The 22121-nt window shown below is 39.6% G+C and overlaps 1 protein-coding gene across 2 annotated transcripts in view; it reads left to right on the top strand.

Annotated features, from left to right (window-relative positions):
• Positions 1-311: 311 nt before the first annotated feature.
• Positions 312-22121, top strand: part of stk39 (serine threonine kinase 39) — a gene marked incomplete at both ends in the record, with an annotated part of 25218 nt that continues 3408 nt past the window's right edge. Inside the window, 14 exons of one of the 2 annotated variants that reach the window (XM_083908872.1) lie at positions 312-424; positions 5142-5250; positions 5475-5583; positions 6913-7051; positions 7283-7338; positions 7608-7717; positions 7890-7991; positions 8738-8871; positions 8975-9023; positions 9452-9517; positions 12960-13082; positions 14064-14093; positions 14433-14489; positions 15445-15506. In XM_083908872.1, coding sequence (XP_083764998.1) covers positions 312-424; positions 5142-5250; positions 5475-5583; positions 6913-7051; positions 7283-7338; positions 7608-7717; positions 7890-7991; positions 8738-8871; positions 8975-9023; positions 9452-9517; positions 12960-13082; positions 14064-14093; positions 14433-14489; positions 15445-15506 — 1259 coding nt within the window. Of the gene's footprint in view, positions 425-5141; positions 5251-5474; positions 5584-6912; positions 7052-7282; positions 7339-7607; positions 7718-7889; positions 7992-8737; positions 8872-8974; positions 9024-9451; positions 9518-12959; positions 13083-14063; positions 14094-14390; positions 14490-15444; positions 15507-22121 lie in introns of both variants that reach the window. The other variant, XM_083908871.1, reaches the window with a different exon arrangement.

Raw genomic sequence — 22121 nt, 5'->3', positions numbered from 1 at the left:
TTCCCCCCCCATCGATGATCGATAACGATTTGAATCAATATCACCATGTGCTGATTGACTCGTTCAGCTTGAATGTCACTGCGCGTGCACGTGCGCCGTTATTTTCCGGGTTGTGTGCTGCCAGCTGACACACACACACACACACGCGCACTATCTCTCTCTCTCTACACTCACTCCATCTCTCCCTCACTCCTACCGTCCTCTGTGTGTGTTTGTGTGTGTGTGTGAGGGAGAGAGAGGCAGCTAACTCGCGCATCACCACTACCACTACCGTCATCATCATCATCATCCTCCTCATCATCATCATCATCATGGCGGATCAAGGCGAATCTCAGGCTCCCGTCCACCACCCGCAGCCTGCGCCGCTGACAACTAGCTGGCCAATAACCAGGGAGTCGTACGAGCTGCAGGAAGTCATAGGTTAGTAATGAGAGAGAGAGAGTGAGACACACACACACACTAAGAGAGAGAGAGTGAGAGAGTGTTATGGTAGAAACTCACGCGGTGGTGGTGGTGGGTCCATCAGCTGGGACTGACGACCAGGGGCCTACCGGCTTTTTCAGCATGCAGCAGCCTTTGCAATGCGGATGTTAGTGGAGACTACCGGTGTGTGTGTGTGTGTGTGTGTGAGAGAGAGAGAGACAAGCTACTGCAGTTGTCAATGTCACATTCCCACAGTGACTCTAATAGAACACAGCTACTCTCTCTGTGTGTGTGTGTGTGTGTGTGTGTGTGTGTGTGTGTGTGTGTGTGGCACGTGTCCACTTCATTTGACAGTAGTGGGAAAATCACAGGGGCTGTGGTCGTGTAAAGACTCGACCACACTGGGCTCGTGCAGTCATGCCTTGCAACAGGATGAACGAACAGACTGAGGGGGGGGGCAACTTTTACAAATGAAATTCAATAGAATAATTCAGAAAGAACTGCTTCAAAAATAGAAATGTGACTTATTTTGGTGAAAAACGTCTTCTTCATACATGATAAAACCATTAGATATTGTTAACAAACTGTGTTTCTTTACGCGCCACTGTGTTATTATTATTCTATAGGGATGTGAAGTTCATTGCTTTAGTCACTTAAACTTCATTCTTTGCAAATTGTGTTGTTTAAGTTCAAACTAAAGTTGGGAGGGGTAAAAAAAAAAGCTTTTAGATTTTCAGCTCTGATCAATGAGATTAGATTAGGCTTTATTGATGCCACGCTGGGGAAATTCACATGTTGCAGCAGTGAAAGGACAGAGAATAGAAATACAACACAGTCAAATAGAATGAGAACAAAAAAATGCTTAAATAAAATATTTTTTTAAAAAGTAATGCTCTCTCAACGAAGTCCACTGTTCAAGCTTTAGGAACCTGTTGAATTCCCAATTTGGAGTATAGGATTCATACAAAAGAACATAAACATAAACGTCTCTCACCTCTGTTTTAAGCTTTAAAACCCACTGAGAACAACAAACGTCATTGGAGTTGTGTGTAAAGACACGACATTTGCACTGTTGAAGTGAAAACACAGCGTTTATTGTCACTGCACAGCAGGTACGCAATGACACTGCTGTGCGTCTAAAGTATAAATACAGTAAAATAAGAATACAATAGAACCATTTTTAAAATGTACAATTAGACATACAGTGTATATATATATATACACACACACAATACTTTCAGGATACACACTTTGTATTCAAAGTTCTCATGGCCCAGGGAAAGAAGTTGTTGTATGATAAATGTCCTTTTGATCAAATAATCGCCTCCACAATAACCTCTGTCAAAGTTAAGACAATGAACTTATGAAGTTGAAGTTCTTATTGTGTTGTTTATATACTGTGTGTACACGGTGCGATCATGATTAATGTTTGCCTCTGTGTGTGTGCCTGTGGTAGATTTATGGGACACATTTACTCCACCCAGCAATGAAAACCTTGCCAGAATCAACCAAAACTAGTAATAATAAAGCAAAATAAATTATACTTGATTTTACCTGCATTATTGATACTTAAAGGTGCCATATGTAAGAATGCGGCCAAAAATAGTTACTACATTCAAATCCAAAATACCGAGGTCTTTTCGTTTTCTGACGTAACTGGCAACCCGTGGTTGCTCGGCAGCTGCGACTCTACTGACTGCAATGATTGGTAGACGGCGGTAGGTGGCGCCACATGCCAAAACATGATTTGCAGTCTGCAAAATATTTTTTTTTTAATGCAAATATTTCCGCCGTACTTTTGTTGTTGGTGAGTTCAGTTTGTTATATGAACATTATTCCTGAGTCTCTGTGACATATGAGGATTTTATGTCCATTTGCTTTAGATTTATTACACAATGCACCTTTAATTGGTCATTGTTGTAAATCACTGGCATTTAAAGAAAGTATTACTCACAACAGAAATCTCAAATGTACTGAAAGTGCCAAAAAATGTGAACAAAAAGCAATATTTTGGGTGAACGCCTGTGGGCTGCAGATGAGCTGACAAGACCTATCGTCAGTGATAAGTCGCAGCACCACAGCTGTGTGAAGGAGGTAAAGGAGAACCCCCCCCCTCTCTGTTCTCTGTTCTCTGTTCTCATAATCAGCTGACGAGCACTCAGATCTTACGGCTTCTGCACGTTGTCTTATCTTGTGAGTAACACTTGCTTGTACCGTGGTGTTTTTTCGCCGCTGCTGTGTCACAGCTTGTTGGCGTGAACACCTTTTGTCCAAGTAAACATTGTTGGGGAAAAGTGCCGAGTCAGCGAATGTCGTATTGACATGGCAATACTATAACGCGAATGCAGACACACGAGAATGCACCTGGCCTGTGAAGATATACAAAGACCACACACGGTTAAAGGGCCAGTGTGCACTGTTTAGTGAGGGTTTACTGGCAGAAGTTCAATCTATATTTTGAATTTAGGGCTTTCTATGAACAGTTAAACTGACTCCAACATTTAAAAAAAAAAAATGCTTTTATTAACTTAACTTAAATTGCAACCTTTAGGATGAAAAACAAATTCATGTGGTGCCGCAAAAACGATTTGACCCGTAAAATGAAGATAATAACATGTAAAAAACAGTTTTTATACAGATATACTATATACAGCAGGGGTCTCAAACTGGCGCCCCCCCCCCCCCCCCCACTTAATATCATGTTATAATGAAAACATGGCCCACGACCTCACTGTCTTTTAAACACAGTGTGTAGCTGAGGCACAGCTGCCAGCGAGGTGATAGAATATAATATATGTTTGCTAGTAATGTTTTTATAACAGTAATAATAAGACATTTGGTCATAATTATCCCATTATTAAATGTATCATATACAACATTCAATTACATATAGAAATACGCTTGTTCTGGCTCGAGCCACAGAATGGCAGTGGCCGAAACGGCTCATGGTATGAATTTTAATTAGTTGTGCACACTATTATTTATGTAATTTAAAATAAATGTCTGTTTTTGATATTAATACATTCATTTTGCATCATAAATAGTATTATTAAGTATAAGTGCTTAACAGCTTTAATTGCTGTTTATACCCAACCTCTTATAAAGTTCATATTGCGTTTGACGTAGACATTGGATGTGACGCACAGAATGTTAAAACACTTTTATTTATCGTCATGATCGCTAAATAAGAGGTGTTCAAGAAAGCCACAGGTTGCACACCCCTCTTTGCAGAATGAGTCCTTTATTCCACACGAGGAGTGGTTCGTCTTTCACAAGGTCAACCGTGTTGTCTGTACATGTTTGTACAATAACACAGAATAGACGAGGCAAACGCTGGTCCTGGGGCGCTCTGCTCCCGTGTTCATTCCTCATACACTTATACAGATGTGGTATGTTTATTTGAATTTACATTTAATTTTCTTATTTCACCTTTATTTAACCAGGTTAATGATGATTGAGATGGAGATCTCATTGACGAGGGTTGACCTGGCCAACACGTTCAGTAGCACACGTCTTACACGCAAATACAAGAAACAATGAATTACAATAAAACAGTGGTTTTAAAAGTGCAAGCAAATTGACAGTTAACCCTTCTGTTACCACCCGGGAGGATTGACCTCAGCCCTCGTCAAGACGTCAGCTTCTCACTACTGTAATTCCTAAACGGATAACGAATAACTGCCATATATTGAAAATGAAAGTTATTTTTGGAAAAAAGGGACAGAAGCACTCACTCATTAAACATTTTTGGACAATTCTACAGCCATAAAATCAAAATAAATCCACACGGTCCTGATTATCATGATAGTCATAAGAGACATTTATTGTCATGTCATGGGCTGCAACTGAGGATTATTTTCATAAACGATGAATCTGTTGATTATACTTTTTTGCTCCGTAAAATGTCAGAAAGCGTTAAAAAAATCTGGATGATTTCTCAAATTTCTTGCTTTGTCCACGAACCAAAAAATGTTATATGGAGCAAAGAAACCGGGGGAATAATCACATTTAAGAAGCTGAGAACTTGTTTAAACACTATATATAATAATTGATGGTTCATTGTTGATTGTTGATTAATGATTTAGTACTTGTTTGAGCCCTAAGTTACTTCATGTACTTTCTGAGCTAACTTCAAGTTATGGCAGCATCATGATGGGCTCATGGCCCTGGTATTGTCTCTCTATCACTGCTGCTCAGAGGTGGAAAGTAACAAAATTGTATTGAATACTTTTTTTGTGTATTTTGTATTTTTTAAGTACAATTTAAAATCAGGATTTTGTATTTTACTTGAGTACGTATGTGAACATAGAGGGCGTGCGCCAAAACTACTACCCTCACACCCCACGCAAAGTAACTAAGTAAGTTTTACTTAAAGTACATTTCAAATGAACTACTTTTTACTTCTACTTGAGTAATATTTCATCAAAGTAATGGTAATTTTACTTGAGTACAATATTTAGTACTTTTTCCACCTCTGCTGCTGCTTATTATAAGGAGAAAAATATCCTGCTCGCTTCATAATGTAATGACAGTTAAAAAGTTGTGACGTCATGCACTCTCAAGCATTTTTTGTTATATTACCGACCAGCTGTTATTGTTACATTATCTGCTCTCGCAGGAGCTGATGTTGACTTAAAGAGTCGTCTTCCAGCTGTGTTTGTCCCTCTCTGTTAGTGTCCACTTTGCCATTGCTCTGTTGTGGTTGTGATTCCAGGCAGCGGGGCCACAGCTGTGGTGCAGGCAGCCCTCTGCACCCCCAGACAGGAGCGCGTTGCCATAAAGAGAATCAACCTGGAAAAATGCCAGACCAGCATGGACGAGCTGTTGGTGAGTACAATATAAATGTGGGCTATTTTACCCACACACACCCCTCTTTCACGTCTTATTTGTACTTTGCGTCTAAATCCATATTGTTATTGTTCTTGTTGAGACACACACACACACACACACACACACTGTAAATACACTGATGTTGTTCTGAGAGCTTCTCAAAGTCATGACTATGAAGCTGCGATGACCTAATCTCCTGTGACGTGTCTCTCGCACAATAGAAAGAAATCCAAGCCATGAGCCAGTGCAACCATCCAAATATTGTCACCTACTACACCTCCTTTGTGGTAAAGGATGAACTTTGGTTAGTCATGAAGCTTCTGAGCGGAGGTAAGCGTCACCGTCACCGTCACTGAATGCCACCGCTGGGTTTAATAATCCATGAATTCTCAGTGAATGTGATGATACACACGAAATTACCTTTTTTTTTTTTCTTGTTAACCCTAATGCATATGGAGAACTCTGTTGTACAAAATGGAATTAAATGATCAAACAGAAGATAAGACAGTTCTTTATTAGTCTCGCAGTGGGGGAAATGACATCGTCACAGCTGCAAAGACAGTAAAGAAAAAGATAAGAAATAATATACATGCATTTCCAGGAAAGTACAATATACAAAGATATTAACAGTATGACTAGAAAAAGCAACACTTTCTAATTCTATATGGCAAAATATGTCTCACTTTTGTTATTCCACCAATCCAAACTGAGAGTTCATGAGGCCAACTCCACACAGGCACTGGTTTTTCATAATGTGCTTGTAAATTTAATCTTAATTTAATAAAAAAAAAATTTTAAATGTGTTTTCTGCTTGTGTTTAAACTGTTGTTAACGGTGGTTCATATTTGCTGCTTCCTATCTTGGCCAGGACTCTTAGAAATAAGGGTTCCAAAAGGGTCCTTTTACAAGGGCTGAAAACCCGAAGAAAGGGTTCTTGATAACAATAATGGTTCCACTAAGAACCATTTTGATCCAGAGAACCCTTGAAAACCCCATTCCTGAATAAAGGGTTTTAAAAGGGTTTTTGGTGGAACCCTCCAAAAGGGTTATAAAGGATCCACCTGGAGCCAAAAAGGGTTCTCCTATGAGGACAAGCTGAAGAACCTTATATGGTTCTACTTGAAGGGTGTTAAAAAAGAGGGTTTTTCCTGGTTAAATAAAAGTGAAAGCAAATTTAAAATAAATAAAATCTACATGTACTGTATATTAGAGCGTCTTAGTTTTTGGCCAATTGGTAATTTCATGGTAATTTTGGACAATCAAGCAGACATTTTAGTCTCTGTTTATACAACTAACGTCAACTCTAAAACCACAGAAAGCTGTTTTTCACTGCATTATTTTGACTTTACGTGCTGTTTTTGGTTAAAGCAGCAGCACACTGTTGGCTGTACGCCGTGCTAAATAAATAACACCTGACGTACCTTTGGACATCGTTATGATTGTCACTGCAGCATGGATTTAGTGTTTGAGGGAAAACTAACAATTATCACACACTGAAATACAACAGATTGTGCGTGCTCATAGATATTGATCATGTACTGTTTCAGTGGATCACTGGGGGAGGGAGGGAGGGAGGAAGGGGTTGGTTTGTGTTGGGCATTTAAAATGTTCAAAATGAACGTATTGTTTTGCTTGTCTGCTGTGTCTGTCCTCTTTAAGGCTCAATGCTGGACATAATCAAGCACACAAGCAAAGACGAGGACAAAAGACGAGCCCTCGACGAGCCTATTATTGCTACTATATTAAAGGAAGTGCTGGAGGGTCTGGACTATCTGCACAGAAATGGCCAGATTCACAGGTAACGCACGCCTACGCGCTTGTTCAAATTGAATATTAAAAGCAAAAATAAACGCAGTAAGCGCATTTATCGACCTACAACCTCACATGTTGTGTTCCTGGATTTCAAGGTCATTGAAAGGCAGGCCCTCAGGCAGAGATCCAGATAGTAATGGAGGGGGGGGGGAGAGAATCAATGCTGCACCACAGGACTTTGATGTTTTCACTCTTGTTTGTGTTTTGTTGACCTCAGGGATGTGAAAGCTGGAAACATACTTCTGGGAGAAGATGGATCCGTTCAGATTGCCGGTACGTAGCACGCGTCACGGTCTCGAGTTCAAAACTAATATGAAAAACACACATGTACTGATTAAAGGAAAGTTATACTTCCTGAATAATAATAATAATAATATATCTGCACATTCAATCCCTTTGTTGATGGTTGAGTGTAAAAAGCAAAAATGCATACAATCATGTCTTCAGAATCAAAATCAATCTGATTCCTTTCAACACATTACATACATCTTTCCTGCTGCTCAGTCGATCTGAACCATGCATTACTTATGATTGTCTCTAAGATTTTGGCGTGAGTGCATTCCTAGCTGCAGGAGGCGATATGACTAGACACAAAGTACGAAAGACCTTTGTTGGCACGCCGTGTTGGATGGCACCGGAGGTGATGGAACAAGTGAGTCGGTGTGTCTTCTCTGGTGACGTTGTAAATGATTCTGTGTGTTTCCTTGACCAATAATAAAGAGTGATTTCTTATTTACCGTAATTGCATTGCATTGCAGTGTACCTTTATGACATTAGAAGAGTTGATTCCTGTGATAAGTGATTGGAATTCTGTTTTAATTCAGGTACGAGGCTATGATTTCAAAGCAGACATATGGAGTTTTGGAATTACAGCGATAGAGTTGGCAACAAGCTCCGCACCCTATCATCGCTACCCTCCTATGAAGGTGAGTATTCTGGATTTGTGATGCTGGTTATTCTGTTAGTCTGGTGCTTTGTTAGTGTAACACTACGGTTAAAAGTTTGGGGTCACTTAGAAATGTCCTTATTTTTGAAGGAAACTCACTTTTTTACAATGAATATAATAATACACTCTATACATTGTTAATGTGGTAAATTACTATTCTAACTGCAAACGTCTGGTTTTTAATGGAATATGTACATAGGTGTATAGAGGCCCATTTCCAGTGTTCTAATGGTACATTGTGTTTGCTAATCACATTAGAAGGCTATTGGAGTATTAGAAAAAACCCTTTAAAACCCTTGTGCAATGATGTTAGCACAGCTGAAAACAATTTTGCTGGTTCTTTGACGAAAGCAAAGTTATTATTGTGAATAAAAATCATTATTTCTAATCGTGTCAATGTATTGACTATATTCTCTATTCATTTTGCAACTCTTTTGATGAATAAAAGTGTGCCTTTTAATGGAAAACAAACAAAAATCATGTAGGTGACACCAAACTTTTGAACGGTAGCGTACATTAACTTCACTAAACTGTCTCTGCAAAGAAAAACAACATATAGATATTTCTGCTTTTGCAGATAGTCGACTGACAAAAACACAACCTTGTGTGTACTTTCATGCACAGTTTCCTGCGTCGAGTTTCTTTTCCTCATTCACTCATATATTGTGTTGTGTTGCGTCGCGTTGCGTGGGTGGTTCTGACCAATTTTTCTCCCCGTCTTTACAGGTTTTAATGCTTACCCTACAGAATGACCCACCCACTCTAGAGACGGGTGTAGAGGACAAGGAAATGCTCAAAAAGTATGGCAAATCGTTTAGAAAGCTTATAACTATGTGCCTTCAGAAGGATCCTGCCAAGAGGTTTGCACCACTTCCCATTCCATTCACATTATCCAGTGAGGAAAGCTGATGTAATAAAAACACACGATTAACATTCAACAACCGTGCTCTACTTTATCTCCAGGCCTACAGCTGCGGAGCTTTTGAAGTGTAAATTCTTCCAGAAGGCTAAGGTATTTGTTTCATGTCAGATACCCGACTTACCATCTTTTTTATTATTGTTTTGTGTTGTTATTAAAGCTGTATTAATTCACCTTTTTTTATATATATATATATATATATATATATATATATATATATATATATATATATATATATATAAATGTGTTTATTGTGGTTACAGTAGAAAAAGTCCTCAAGGACACTAATTATTGTGGTATATTTCTGCAGAAAATAAAGACAACAAAATAAAGCATAAATCTTTTTATATCACTGTCTATGTTGATAATTTATCATTTATAACAGGGTAGAATATTTTTAGGATGATTCTTCTATAAAATAACTGATTTCTATGGCTCATTAATAGGTTGTGATTGCATTCACTGTTGATTATTGGTACTTAGATTCTTTTTTAAATGTTTTTATTTACTCTCTCTCACAGAACAAAGAACATCTGGTCGAAAAGCTTTTGTGTTGTGCACCAAAGATTTCTCAGCGAGCTAAGAAGGTATGTTGACACTGTCAAACCTGTCAAATAACTCGGGTTATTGACTAAACATCAGACATATTTTGGGCAGAGGGCGTGGATTGACTGAAGTATCTCGTGTTGCATTTAGAGTCAACAGTAGCTCCTCTCTGGAGCTTTATTTGGCATCTCAAAAATCGAAATAATAACACATTAACTGGTATAGATATAGTACTAGTGTCCGCGTGTGCGCGTGCCACAGACGATACAGAATTTAATTCATTGTTGTTCAAGGGCAGGTTAAAGGAAATGAGCGCACACACACACACACACACTTTGCTCAGTTGCCCACAATTTATTGGGAGGAAGTGCAGTTTTCAGGTTCAGCTGACACTGGCTGCACATAAATGTCCGCCTGGATGGATGATTTCCAAAAGGCACACAGGCCCCACGGTGTGATGGAAATTCACTGACCCTGGTCCAGTGTAAATGGAGGGCATAGTGGACAGCCGGGCCTGTGAGTGTGCGTGACGTTAACGTTACGCACAAACAGGCCGGAGTATCAATAAGGAGGGAGGCAACTGTTGAGGGAGTGGCGGGATTTTGTTTAGGTCTGTTGGTAAATTACGCGGTAACTGCAGGCATGTGTCTTTAGCCGGAATAAGGCTTTCTAAACATCTGAATGGATGTTTGGATTGGAATGGATTAACAGTCATCTTCCAAAAGATACTGCACGAGATTGGATCTGAGACGACTCGGCAGTATTTATGATTTTGCATGAAAAAGTCAATGTTCTGTGTGTGCAATTCCTGTAAAAAAAATAAAATAATATAGTGCATAAATTCAGGTAAAATCTGATTCACTTGATATAGTCAGTGGATGAAATAGATGAGCCACTGTCCTTTGTACGTTTTTGCTGATTTGAGCTGCCGAGACAAACACTGCAATGCAAGATTCTGCCACCTATCTCTATGAATTATTATAGGATATACTTTTTATTATTTAAGTCTCTTCTCTTTACTCTACCACCTCACATTTCTTGGCCATTTCTTATTCCCTCTGCCCTTTTGCACGTCTCCTCCTTGGGTTTTCTTCTGTTCCTGTCGTTTTTTTTTTTTTTTTTCTTCCCTGTGTGGTTTTCTGTGGTCACAGTAAACACGCCAGGCGATTCTGCTTCAAGGTAACATCCACTGTAGGGGTCAAACAGGCGAGACTCGAGGCCAAATAGCTTATACAATACCTTTCCTCTTTAAACAGGACTCTCCTTGAAATGACTCCAGTGAATGAAAAGGGGATGGCAGATCCTCCCGTCAGCTGTCACCAATGTAGTAATTTGAACTTTAATCTAATGAAAAGAGGGAGAAAATTAAGAGCGATTTCCTTCATATAAAGAAGGACATTGTAGGGGAAGAGAAATTACTTTCTTCCACACGCCACAAATGAGGCTGCGATCAGTAATATGCTGAAACAAACAGGTTATGTCAGGGTTTATCCCTCAGTAACCGTTCAACTGAAGGTCACTGGCATTTTGAATCGTCCCATCCTTTTATCCTGTGTGTTTGTTGTTGTGTTTTTGTATTTCAGAGTCTGTATTTTTTATAGCAGCGATTATTTTAGACTTTTCAGTGAATTTATTCGTTGTGGAGCTTTGTGCAGAAACACTGATACTTTTGAGGAAAAATACATTATTTTGAATTTAATTAAAGGCATTTATTATCTCAGAAATATACACTACTCACAAACAGTTAGGGATGTTTGCCTTTTGGATTCAATTTCACATTGCACCTAAAAACTGAAGTTAAACTCTAAACTTTTGAATGCACATGTCCAATTGTTCAGTGTTTCAGTACTTATTGAATAACATGCTGTTCTCTAACAAGGTGATAAACCGCAAAAATCACCACCCTCATGTAGTGGTTCAGCTGTTATTGAATCAATAAAGTTCTGACAATTTGTATTCAAACAGTCGTCTTCATCATGATGTTCACATTTTGACGTCATGAGACCAAGACAACACTTTAAAATTGATCAGGTTATTGAGACATTGGAATTACCATTGCATCCTTCTACTTTAACGTGTATTATAATAGTCATACAATAAAAAAAACAGTAAGCACAGTAACCAGCAGAGGGCGCCCCGACACCCACTGTTGAGCCTCTGCATGAGCTAATTTGAGGGTTTATTGATGAAAGATTAGATTTTAATGGGTAACAACCAAGGTGGCCTTTAATTGATGCATTAAAAAAATGAGGGCAAATTGTAAAATTGTTAATTGATATTGGCTTTTAATTTGTGCTGCCCTGCACAAATGCTGATGGAATACTGATTTAGTTCTGCACAGATGCTTTTCTATGGGCCTGATGTTTTTACCTGAGTGTGCAATAAAACACTGATGTGGCACATTCTGAGGTAATGAGGTCGATATTCATGTTCACATCTACTTCAGTACATATGCACTGGGGTCATTTTGACAGTTTCTCGCGTTCCCCTGCATTAGCGTCTCTTTGAGTGCATGTTTGACATTGTGTGTGTGTGTGTGTGATCCCGTGTGGCTGCAGAGTACTCTGATCTGTGTCTGTTTTGCTGAAGGACCCTGGACTTAAATGGGGGAGCCTTTGTTTTGCGTCAGGCTTGGAAAACAAACCTGACACCACCGGACGGGTAGTGCTTCTTTAACTTTGACCTTGTCTCGAGCTGAGGACTTAATTGGAGGCTGGATTTAGTGGCTCACAGCAGTTGTGAGCTGCCTGCTCTCTCCCTGCAACGCTGCAGTGCTCTCGTATCTTCCCCTCACTCTGCTGCTCGTCTCACACACTCTGGCAGACCGTAGAGCTGCAGCCGCTTATATGCTTTATCATGACTCTGCCTTATTCATCTGCTTCATTATGCTGGTTACATTTGCAGTTGTATTTCTGTTTTTTTTTTAACCACATTTGAATTGTATTAATATCTCCTGCGTGTGTGTTTTTTCCCCCTCTACTGTATTGTACTCATTGTGCTATACACTTGGTAACATCCCAGTGACAGTGGTAACACTTTATTATAAGTCCACACTATTAGCATTAGTTAAGCATCAATAATTATTGAATTCATCATTTATAACGCATGAATAGTCATTAGTAAGTAGTTTATAAACACAGTTATAAATGTTTTACTCATGTGCTGAAGTGTAGGCGTGTACTGAGCGACTGCTGGACACGCACAGAACGGTGAGATTGGCTGTATTCATGCGTTATAAATGGTGAATTCAATATTTATTAATGCTTAACTAATGCTAATAGTGCGCACTTATTATAAAGTGTTACCGACATAGCCTACAACCAAGTCATTTTACTTTTAGAAACGTCAATAATGTAAAGAATTAAAAAAGCAATGTCTCGTTGGTAGCGCACAGTGTACATCACAAATTAAACTGACAACAACAACAACAACAACAACACCGCACGGTGTCTTTCATGTTACTGTGTGTTGTCTTTGGTCCAGGTGAGGAGAGTCCCAGGCTCCAGTGGTCACCTGCACAAAACAGAGGACGGAGACTGGGAGTGGAGCGACGATGAACTGGACGAGGGCAGCGAGGAGGGCAAGGCGGCGATAAATCAGGGGAGGGTAGGTGAACGGCGCCTTACATTTATCCTCAAATACACGGGGAGTTTAATTATTCATGCATGTCACGCGCGTAACGTGCAAATCAAATAGCCGCGTACGGCAACTTTCCCACCGTGTTTGACCCTGTGCATTCCCCGCTTCCCTAGTCTGTTTACGTAGGTGTTTAGAAAGCAGGTGGCAGGTGCTGTGTCTCTAAGAGACTCTGTCATGAGGTGGCTGTAATGAGCGGGAAGAAAAAAAGCTGCAAGGATGTGAGGCTGGAGGAAGTAGCAAAGAGCTTTTAAATAAAGATATAGATAAGATGAATAACAGTGAGTCAGTAAGATTTGATTTGAGATGAATGACCACCTGCATCCTCAGAGAGTGCTGGGCCAGTAGAGTTGTTTTTTAGTTGAATAAGTAAAGTCTGACTTGTTGATATTAGAGCTGAATGATGTCTGGGGGGACCATGGATCTAAAATATCAGCAACCTGTCTGCTGTGTTGATAAATCCATGTTGCTGCCTGTGCATTACACTGATTTGTAGTGGGGCCTTTTTTTCTCTGTCAGTTTCATCTTGGATATGTTGGATAATGTCTAAGTGTATTATAAACTCAATTTCTTTTTTTTACTATGTTGTAGCTTTTGTATTTCTTAGAATAATGCCACATTTATGATTCAAGTACCAAGACATGCGTATTTTCACTGAAGAGGGAGAGAGGCAGAGAGATATATTACTTCCAGAAGTGTCGTCCTGCATACTTAAACTGTATCTTTTGGTATTATAATAATATACTGGATGTGTCTTCCTGAAGCACTACCTAGCCTCCATTAAAAACTTCACCTTTTGCTTAAAGTATTTCTACAGGGATCTATTTTCAGTGATTCACATCTCGTTACTTTCACCAGTTAAATGTTTTTTTTTTCCATAAAGGTAAAACATAATGTGTATCTGGACGTTATTGATATTATTACTTTACCATTATGTATTTTTCCCTGCAGTCACGAAGGGTCAAAGACGAGGCCGAACACGTAAGTGAAGCATTTTATTGTGTAATTACAGTGTCCTCTCGTTTGTGTCTTTATGATTTTTTAACTCTTGCACAATTTGATAATTAGAAATTAACTCGCCCACCTGACCTTGGTAATCAGTGTTTATTTACACCAAAAACAGAAAAACTGTTATCCAGTTTAATCAACACTGTTGTAACCTGTCAAACAAAGCCAGCATTGATTTTGCCGTTTTTTGTAAGCTGAGCTTTTACCAAGAATGCAATAGGATTTTTGCAATTACGCCTCTCCTTTTATACCTCCAAGGAGGAGGAGGAGGAGGAGGAGGTGGATGATGATGATGATGAGGAGGAGGAGGAGGAGGAGGAGCACACCAACAATGTTCCCATTGAAGGGTTGTCTATTCAGCATCCCGAGGTGAGGGACTCAGCAGCAGCAGCTCTAATTTGTCACGATTGACCTTGATACCACATGATAGTTTGTGTGTTCATGTAAAATAATGTCACGGCAGATTACATATGCTGTGAGGACCTAAATCTGTGTATGAAAAGTGTGTAGATTATATATATAGACACAGAGTCTCATTATGAGGACTTCTGTACAGCCAGTCCTCATGATGTAAAGGAGTACATTTTAATTTGAGGAGTCTTAAGGTCAGGGTTGGATAATTAATAGTTATGGTTAGAGCGTGCGTCTTCACAAAATGAATATAATTCAGTGTACTGTTCCCTGAATTCACGGAGACGTTGCTGTGTGTGTGTGTGTGTGTGTGTGTGTGTGTGTGTGTGTGTGTGTGTGTGTGTGTGTGTGTGTGTGTGTGTGTGTGTGTGTGTGTGTGTGTGTGTGTGTGTGTGTGTGTGTGTGTGTGTGTGTGTGTGTGTGTGTGTGTGTGTGTGTGTGTGTGTGTGTGTGTGTGTGTGTGTGCGTGTGCGCACACGTGAACGTCCAGGAGAGACGTTCTCATCGGCGATAACTCAGAGTTAATGAGCGTCTGTCTGACATTGCAGTTCACAGCCTGGGTGTTTCTCATCCACAGACTCTCTCTCTCTCTGGAACCCATTTTCTCAGGCTACTGTCATTTTGAAAACGAGGCAAAGCTTATTTGAGGCGGAGTCTTGTGCTCCCACCTGGCAGGAATCCACTCTGACACCGGCTCAGTGGCACCAATTCGTTGCTTTAGGAAGACAAATTTGTCGCGTGGTATTGAGAATTAATCGAAAAAAATCGAAATAAATGCATTCTTCCCTTTTCTTTTACCCTTTACACATTTTCCAAGTGTATGCCGTGTGCACACAGAGAGTGTTTTTGTCTGATATTTCCATCTATAATGCAAACTTGCTCATCATCAGTTCTGTTTTGTTTTTTAATGCAGGTTGAGCCATACGAGGATAAACCGTACATTCAGGGTGCTGTTAACATGGTTCTACGGCTAAGGTGAGACCCGATGTTTTTCACTCAGTCCAGTTACCTTTATCATCATTGTATGCCAACACAAAAAACAACTGACCTGGATCTCTGTAAAGCAGTTTAGAAAAAATCACTATGTCTTTACCTGGTGCTTTACTTCCCAGCTGCTCGTGGACATAATGCTCTCTGCCTGCAACAGAAATCTGGCTTTGTCACAAATCTGTTCATGTCACTTTTTCTCACCGGTCGTTGTATTCGGAGGAGAGTGGTGTATTCGTCTCTGTGGTTTTCTCTCTCTTGCATAGGTGTCATCGTTTTGATTTGCTTTGCAGCGTGCATGACCAGAATACATATATTTTATGACCATTGTTTTCTTTGCTTTTGGAAAAACAATCTTACTAGTTTTTTTTCTATAAGGTGGCGGAGGCTTGAAGTATTTCGTTTTGGTCGCGAAAATCTGTGCACGCTTCTAAGATCTATTTGTGAAAAAGACGACGCGTATATCTAAGCGTGTGGGGTTTCTATGCCACTGTGGGTACTCCAAACACCGGTGGTGTTTGAGCCTGTAAACTTTGCAACAACATTTACTTTTACTTGAGCTTGAGTCGTGTGTGCTTATCCAGCCTCTGTCGACACGAAACGCTGCCAAGTGGATCAAACATCGCTGCTGACAGTCAGTATTGTCAGGCTCTGGTGTGTGGATATGCAGCTTTGTATGGATTGTATACATTGTGTTGAGTCTGTACAGATTCAACACAACCTAGTGTGCTTAAGCCTTCTTGTGTTTAAAACTTATGGTAGAGGGTCTGTATTGAAAAAGTGCTTTTCTAGGCTTTTAGTTTTGCCATTTGGGGCTTCACCAAGGACACTTCAGCATACTTACTATCAGTCTTCTATAAAGTAGTTAAGAATAAGTATCTTTAAGTCACTTTTTATAATATTACTTAAGTAAATGTCTGAAAGTATAAGACATTTACTGTACTTAAGTTTCAAACGTGATTTTCTGATATACAAAATGTACTTAAAATAGCGAGGAGTTAGGATTGAGCCATGGTAGCTCAGTGGTGGGGCGAATTGTCTTTCATCAGGAAGGTTGTTGGTCCAATTCCTGGGCCTGCTATGTCTATGTCTATGTTTGTCCTTGAGCAAGACACTTAACCCCATGTTGAAACGTGTGAATGGCAAAACTATAGTGTAAAGAAGCTCATCAAGACTAGAAAAGCGCGATATCAATAAATACAGACCATTACCAACTCTTCTTCTTATGATTGTATTTGGTAACGAGGTACAAAGATAGTTGGAGGAAATGTAGTGGAGTAAAGGCAAAAGTTGCTCGAAATATAAACGACAAAGTTAATTACAAATACCTGCATTTTGTACTCAAGAACAGTTATGAAGTATTTGTACTTTGTTACATGACAACACTGCATACTAGAGGAGCCGACTGTCAACTTTCTGGTTAGAATATGTCTGGCTCCACGGTTGCTGAGCTCTCACGTCTCTGCCTCCTACTTTGTGATTCCAGACAGGAATGAACATTGTAATGAGCTGGTGGAAGCTTATGATTCAGCAACAGCATGACCTTTGGAAATGAGTTGTTCTCATCGACATTATATAATAATCAGGCAAGAGTAGGTTCATAACTGCTGAATAATTTACTGTCTCAAAGGTTCGTTCGGTGAGAATAAAAAGTAGATGCAGCAAACTGGTCCATATTGTTGAAAGTCTGTCTGTACTCCCTGATGGGCTCGTCGTAGAGAACTCTTTGTTGAGCAAACATATGAAGGTCCCTCCCCAGGCAGTCAGCTCACAACACGAGATGACTAACTGGTTTGTGTCTGGCGAAGACTTATTTCCAACTGTGGCATGAAAATCGTCCGATAGAGCACTTTGACGGTTTGACCTTTTAGACAGTTTAGACGGGACGTTTTATTTGAATTTGTGGATTTTCTTGCCCAAACTCGACAGACAGATTCAATATGTCATCAGTAGTAGAGTTGCTGTGTATGTAGGCTTCTTATTAAACCCTCAGCGCATCCGTGCCGCAGGTGCGCCCATGGTAAATTGCCGTCCTATATGGACATCCTGGGGGTGTTTGTTTATAGGTCACATATTCAGGCTTTAAATAATGTGTTGGTTTTTTTTCTTCTTCTTATGTGTTGTTGCGTCAAAGTTATGGTTAATTTTATATCGCATTTTTAGTAGTGATAAAAAGTAGCAATAGTAATAATAAAACAGATTTGAAACATTTTGGGTACTTTTTGCTCAGGTGTGTTTATAGTATAGACAAATGTTTCATCGGATTCCCTAAGTTGCTGAAAACAAGGCTATAAGACACTCTACTGTATATTGTACATTCTTAAAGGTGCCATATGTAAGAATATGGCCAAAAACGGTTACTACATTCAAATTCAAAATACCGAGGTCTTTTAGGTTTCATTTTCTGACGTAACTGGCAACCCGTGGTTGCTCAGCAGCTGAGACTCTACTGACTGGTAGATGGCGGTAGATGGCGCCACATGCCAAAACATGATTTCAAAACATAAACATGATTTGCAATCTGCAAAATATTTTTTTTAATGCAAATATTTTGTCTGTACTGTTGTTGTTGGTGAGTTCAGTTTGTTATATGAACATTATTCCTCAGTCTCTGTGACATATTAGGAGGATTTTATGGCTTTATTACATAATGCCCCTTTAAAGCCTCTGTATACTGTACATTTTAGCCAAAGTGCTGTGTTCTAAGGGTTAACATAAAAAATACTGCTATTTATTCAATATTAGAGCAAGCTTGTATGAATCTGTCTTTACCACAGAATTGTATCCACTGTGTTAAATCTAAGCAGCAGGTTGACAGCTCGAGTATTCAGTACGAGACAGACAAATATGTGACGGACGCCTTCTTAACTAAACCCCAAAAGCTTAACAGCATATTATTCCCCACAGAAACGGAAGGCTTTTAAATCCTCTTATATTATCTGGTAGATTACCAAGACCTTTCACTATACCCTCATCGCTCATCGACTCTTCAGTATCCAAACCCCCTCTCTCGCCATCTGAACAGCAGACGTCACCTTGACTTAAGTTCAGTGATTTTTTTTTTTTTCGCATTTAACTTTACTTTGAATGTGAACTTTGAACAATGTGTGCGTTTTAATCCTCCTGACTGACTTCATGTCTCTTAGGGTATTTTGTAAAGTGAATAAGTACAGCAGGTATGGTTAGAAAAACAAGATTACGGACTAATATTAGTATTAATATTATTATTATTATTATAATAATAAGCAACATATCTAAGTGTATCTGGAATGTTAAAGTTGGTACATTTTTGTGTAGTATAAGACAACATTATTTTTAAAGGACATCTGTAAAGTTATGACCAATTTTTTTTTCTTATGTTTTAATAGTGTGAATGGGTCCTAACTCAAAGTGAGCCAAACCCTTTAATCTTCAGTGACATGAGTGTGATCAGCGGTGCGTCACAGCCAAATATTCAGAAGCCGCAATCAACTTGTGTCTTTGTCGGCAGCAATGTTTCACTAAACCGCAGAAATGTTGGCACAAAGTACACAACCATGAATGTGACAATTTGTCAAGGTCTAAAGACTTCAAAATACTGAATCCATGAATGTGATTTAGTTTGAGAGAAAAACAAACGCTCCTTTCTAAACTAATAAAGGAAATGAGGGTGATTAATTTAAGTTTATGATAGTATGATGTATACCCCCCCCCCCCCCCCCCTAATGTCAACAGTTTGGTTGGAACTGGTTCAATCTTTTTTTTTTAACAGAGGCACTGAGGTCTCCCGAGAACAGCATTGTCAGCAGTTTAAAGGGGGAAGTAATGGCTCTTGCATAATTTGCCCCCCCGACGATTGGTGCAATGTCCTTCGAGCCAAAGTGGCACAGATGCAGACTGATTTCACTGACTGGAGCCCAGATGTGACATTTCTCCAAGTTCTTGTTAATAAAGGGCATTCTAGAAAAAAGTGAAATGTCAGGTCCTGCATCATCCTGAAGCCTGTTCCTGTTAAGTTTTTGAAAACGTCAATCTATATCTGCGATATAACCAATGTGGTTTCAACAAGAGATTCTTTGAGGCCTGAAGCGCGTTTGTCACCTGCTCTTATCCTTTCGGTTGTTGTGGAGCCAAACGAGTCCAACATTTGTCAGATCCCATCCACCTCCACACAGGCTACATGTCAACTATAGCCCATCGATGTCACCAGTCTGTCACCAGCTCTCCCCCCTCAGGATTATTATACAGACTATTTTTAGGTTGTTGACGTGTATTTGGACAAAACTAGAATGTGGCATGTCGTTAATGCCTTTCACAGAAAAATTCACAGGGCCCAAATTAAACGGAAACTCCAAGACGTTGGTAGAAAAGCCACTTGGAGGTTAGTCCAGAATGTGGGAATATCTTTGAAAGAAAAATTTAATTAAAACCCATTGACAACAATACCTCGGGGGTAGAAATAATTAATTATGCAAAACCATTACTTTTGCTGTCATTTATATTAAGCCCCACTGTTTTTCTCTTCTCTTGTTTTTCTCTTGTCTTGTCTTGTCTTGTCTTGTGCAATGCATTTATGAAATGTGTATATTTTGCCACTCCTGACATTGAATTCTATTGTATGACATGTATGAAAACAACAACAACTGATTAATTTCACATTTTGAAATGTGTAAATCTAGAATGAATCGCGATAAAGCACAAAAACACAGTCAGCCACGCAGGGTAGGTGTCCAAGCGGAAGGCGCCAGGCAGCTGCCAGCATGTTACGGGCACTATCAGTGACTAGAGTGGTTAGTTTGCCACTTACTTTTCACTTGTTGGCGATGTCACCCAGGTAACTTTTGATTTATCAATGATTCCATCGCTCAGCTTCTTAAAATTAAACCCTTCTGCCCAACAATCCCTCACCTCTCTCCATCTTCAGCTTCAACAGGCAGGTGACTGTTTCACCGGATCATTTTCGGCTTCCATGTCTGAGGTCAGCAGTAAACAAACTTGCGTTAATTGCGTTAAATTATTCCATTGCGTAAATCTCGGCTGTATCAATCGTATGCTGTACTCCAGTCCTGATCCTGTACGATCTACTCCAACTAGACAGGACTGAACAGAAGAAAAAAATCCACTGACATCATCAGTAACAGATTGCTCTCAAGGTGAATCAACCACTCACCATTATGTTTGTTAAAGAAATCTGTAAAAGTAAAGCCCCTCCATTTTCCAGTGGGATTATGCATCATACATCATCTCACAGATGCACGTTCGCTCACACTTGTGCCAGAAACAAACCTTGGCATTTGGCGTCGGTGGGTGAAAATGTTGAAGATGTTTGTTGAACTGTGAAAGCGTAATATCCTCAGAGTGTTTTATAATAAGGTTCTGTTAACTCTCCCACAACATGATATACTTTATACCTGATCCCACATGGTCCTCCTGATGTAATCTGTTGCTTTCTGATCACCCACTGCTGCCCGACTGTTTACATCCATCTGCGTCATCAGAAAATCTATTACATCTTTCTAGCTCCCTATACTGTATAAACTCCAGTTTTTCTCCTAACAAACTCATGGCAAATACAGTCTTTAATATCTTTGTGTGCTTTGAATTATGGGTCTAATCTCACCTGAAATGAGGGCTGCTGTGTTCTTTATTGAATCATGCACCGCAAACCTGCTCCCACCGTAGTTCTCTTGGGTGACGGCACAGAGGTGTCCGACCTTTTCCAGAAACCAGCCATTCCACTGTCTTGCACGCACACATTTTAAAGATACATTTACATTTAAAAGCATTTAGCAGACACTTTTATCCAAAGCAAAAGAGGACTACGGTACATGGGAGAAGTCTTGGAGAGGAATCCACTAGATAGGAGCAGTGGACTGATGGAGAGATACGTTGCTTGTAATTAAGCAATGTCACATGAGAGAGGGAGTGATGTTCAAGTGAATATCAGCACTGCATCATATCTTAAAAAATATTTGCATCAATATTTCCTCGTTGAACGTTGAAGGCCACAGTTCCACAAGTGGATGGACTTGACTGTTGCCTATAGCAACACAAACAACGAGCATCTCCTGTAAGCTTGACCTTGCAGCAGGTTATGTCCACTACTGTCATTCGTGTACATTTATTTTGTACGTTTCCTTTAATTGTGCAAGCTGAGAGTTGTTTTGGAGGGTTTGGAGGAATCTGGCGAGTTAACGGCTCAATCTGACCGTTCACTGCTCGTTCATCTTTTCCTGCTCTCAGTATATGGTCTCCACTAACATTTGTATTTGTTTGTGTGTTTCACGGCGCATCATATTTAACGTTTTTGTGGGTAAATAATATGATTTCTCTGTATGGTAAATTCTCAGTGCTTCCATTGAATTCAGAACACGATAGAGCTCTCTACTGGTGTAGCATCATCCAGCACAAGATGGTGAAAACAGTGTCACTGCAGCTGAAGTGGTGGATGATTGAGAGCAAAGCAGAGCTAAAAAAAAAAGGGAAAATTGAACTAAAATTTGAGAGGCAAACAGAAACATTAGTTATTTACCCTGCTGAGTAAATAAGCTGCTGTTTGTTATCATATTTGCCAGGAAAATGGTGACATGATCATTTGAAGTCTTTATGCTGCCCGCGTTTTAA

Source organism: Microchirus variegatus, assembly GCF_963457635.1.
Source record: "Microchirus variegatus genome assembly, chromosome: 22".
Taxonomy (NCBI): Eukaryota; Metazoa; Chordata; class Actinopteri; order Pleuronectiformes; family Soleidae; genus Microchirus; species Microchirus variegatus.
The sequence above is the reverse complement of the archived record's forward strand: the minus strand, read 5'-3'. Positions and strand labels throughout refer to the sequence as shown.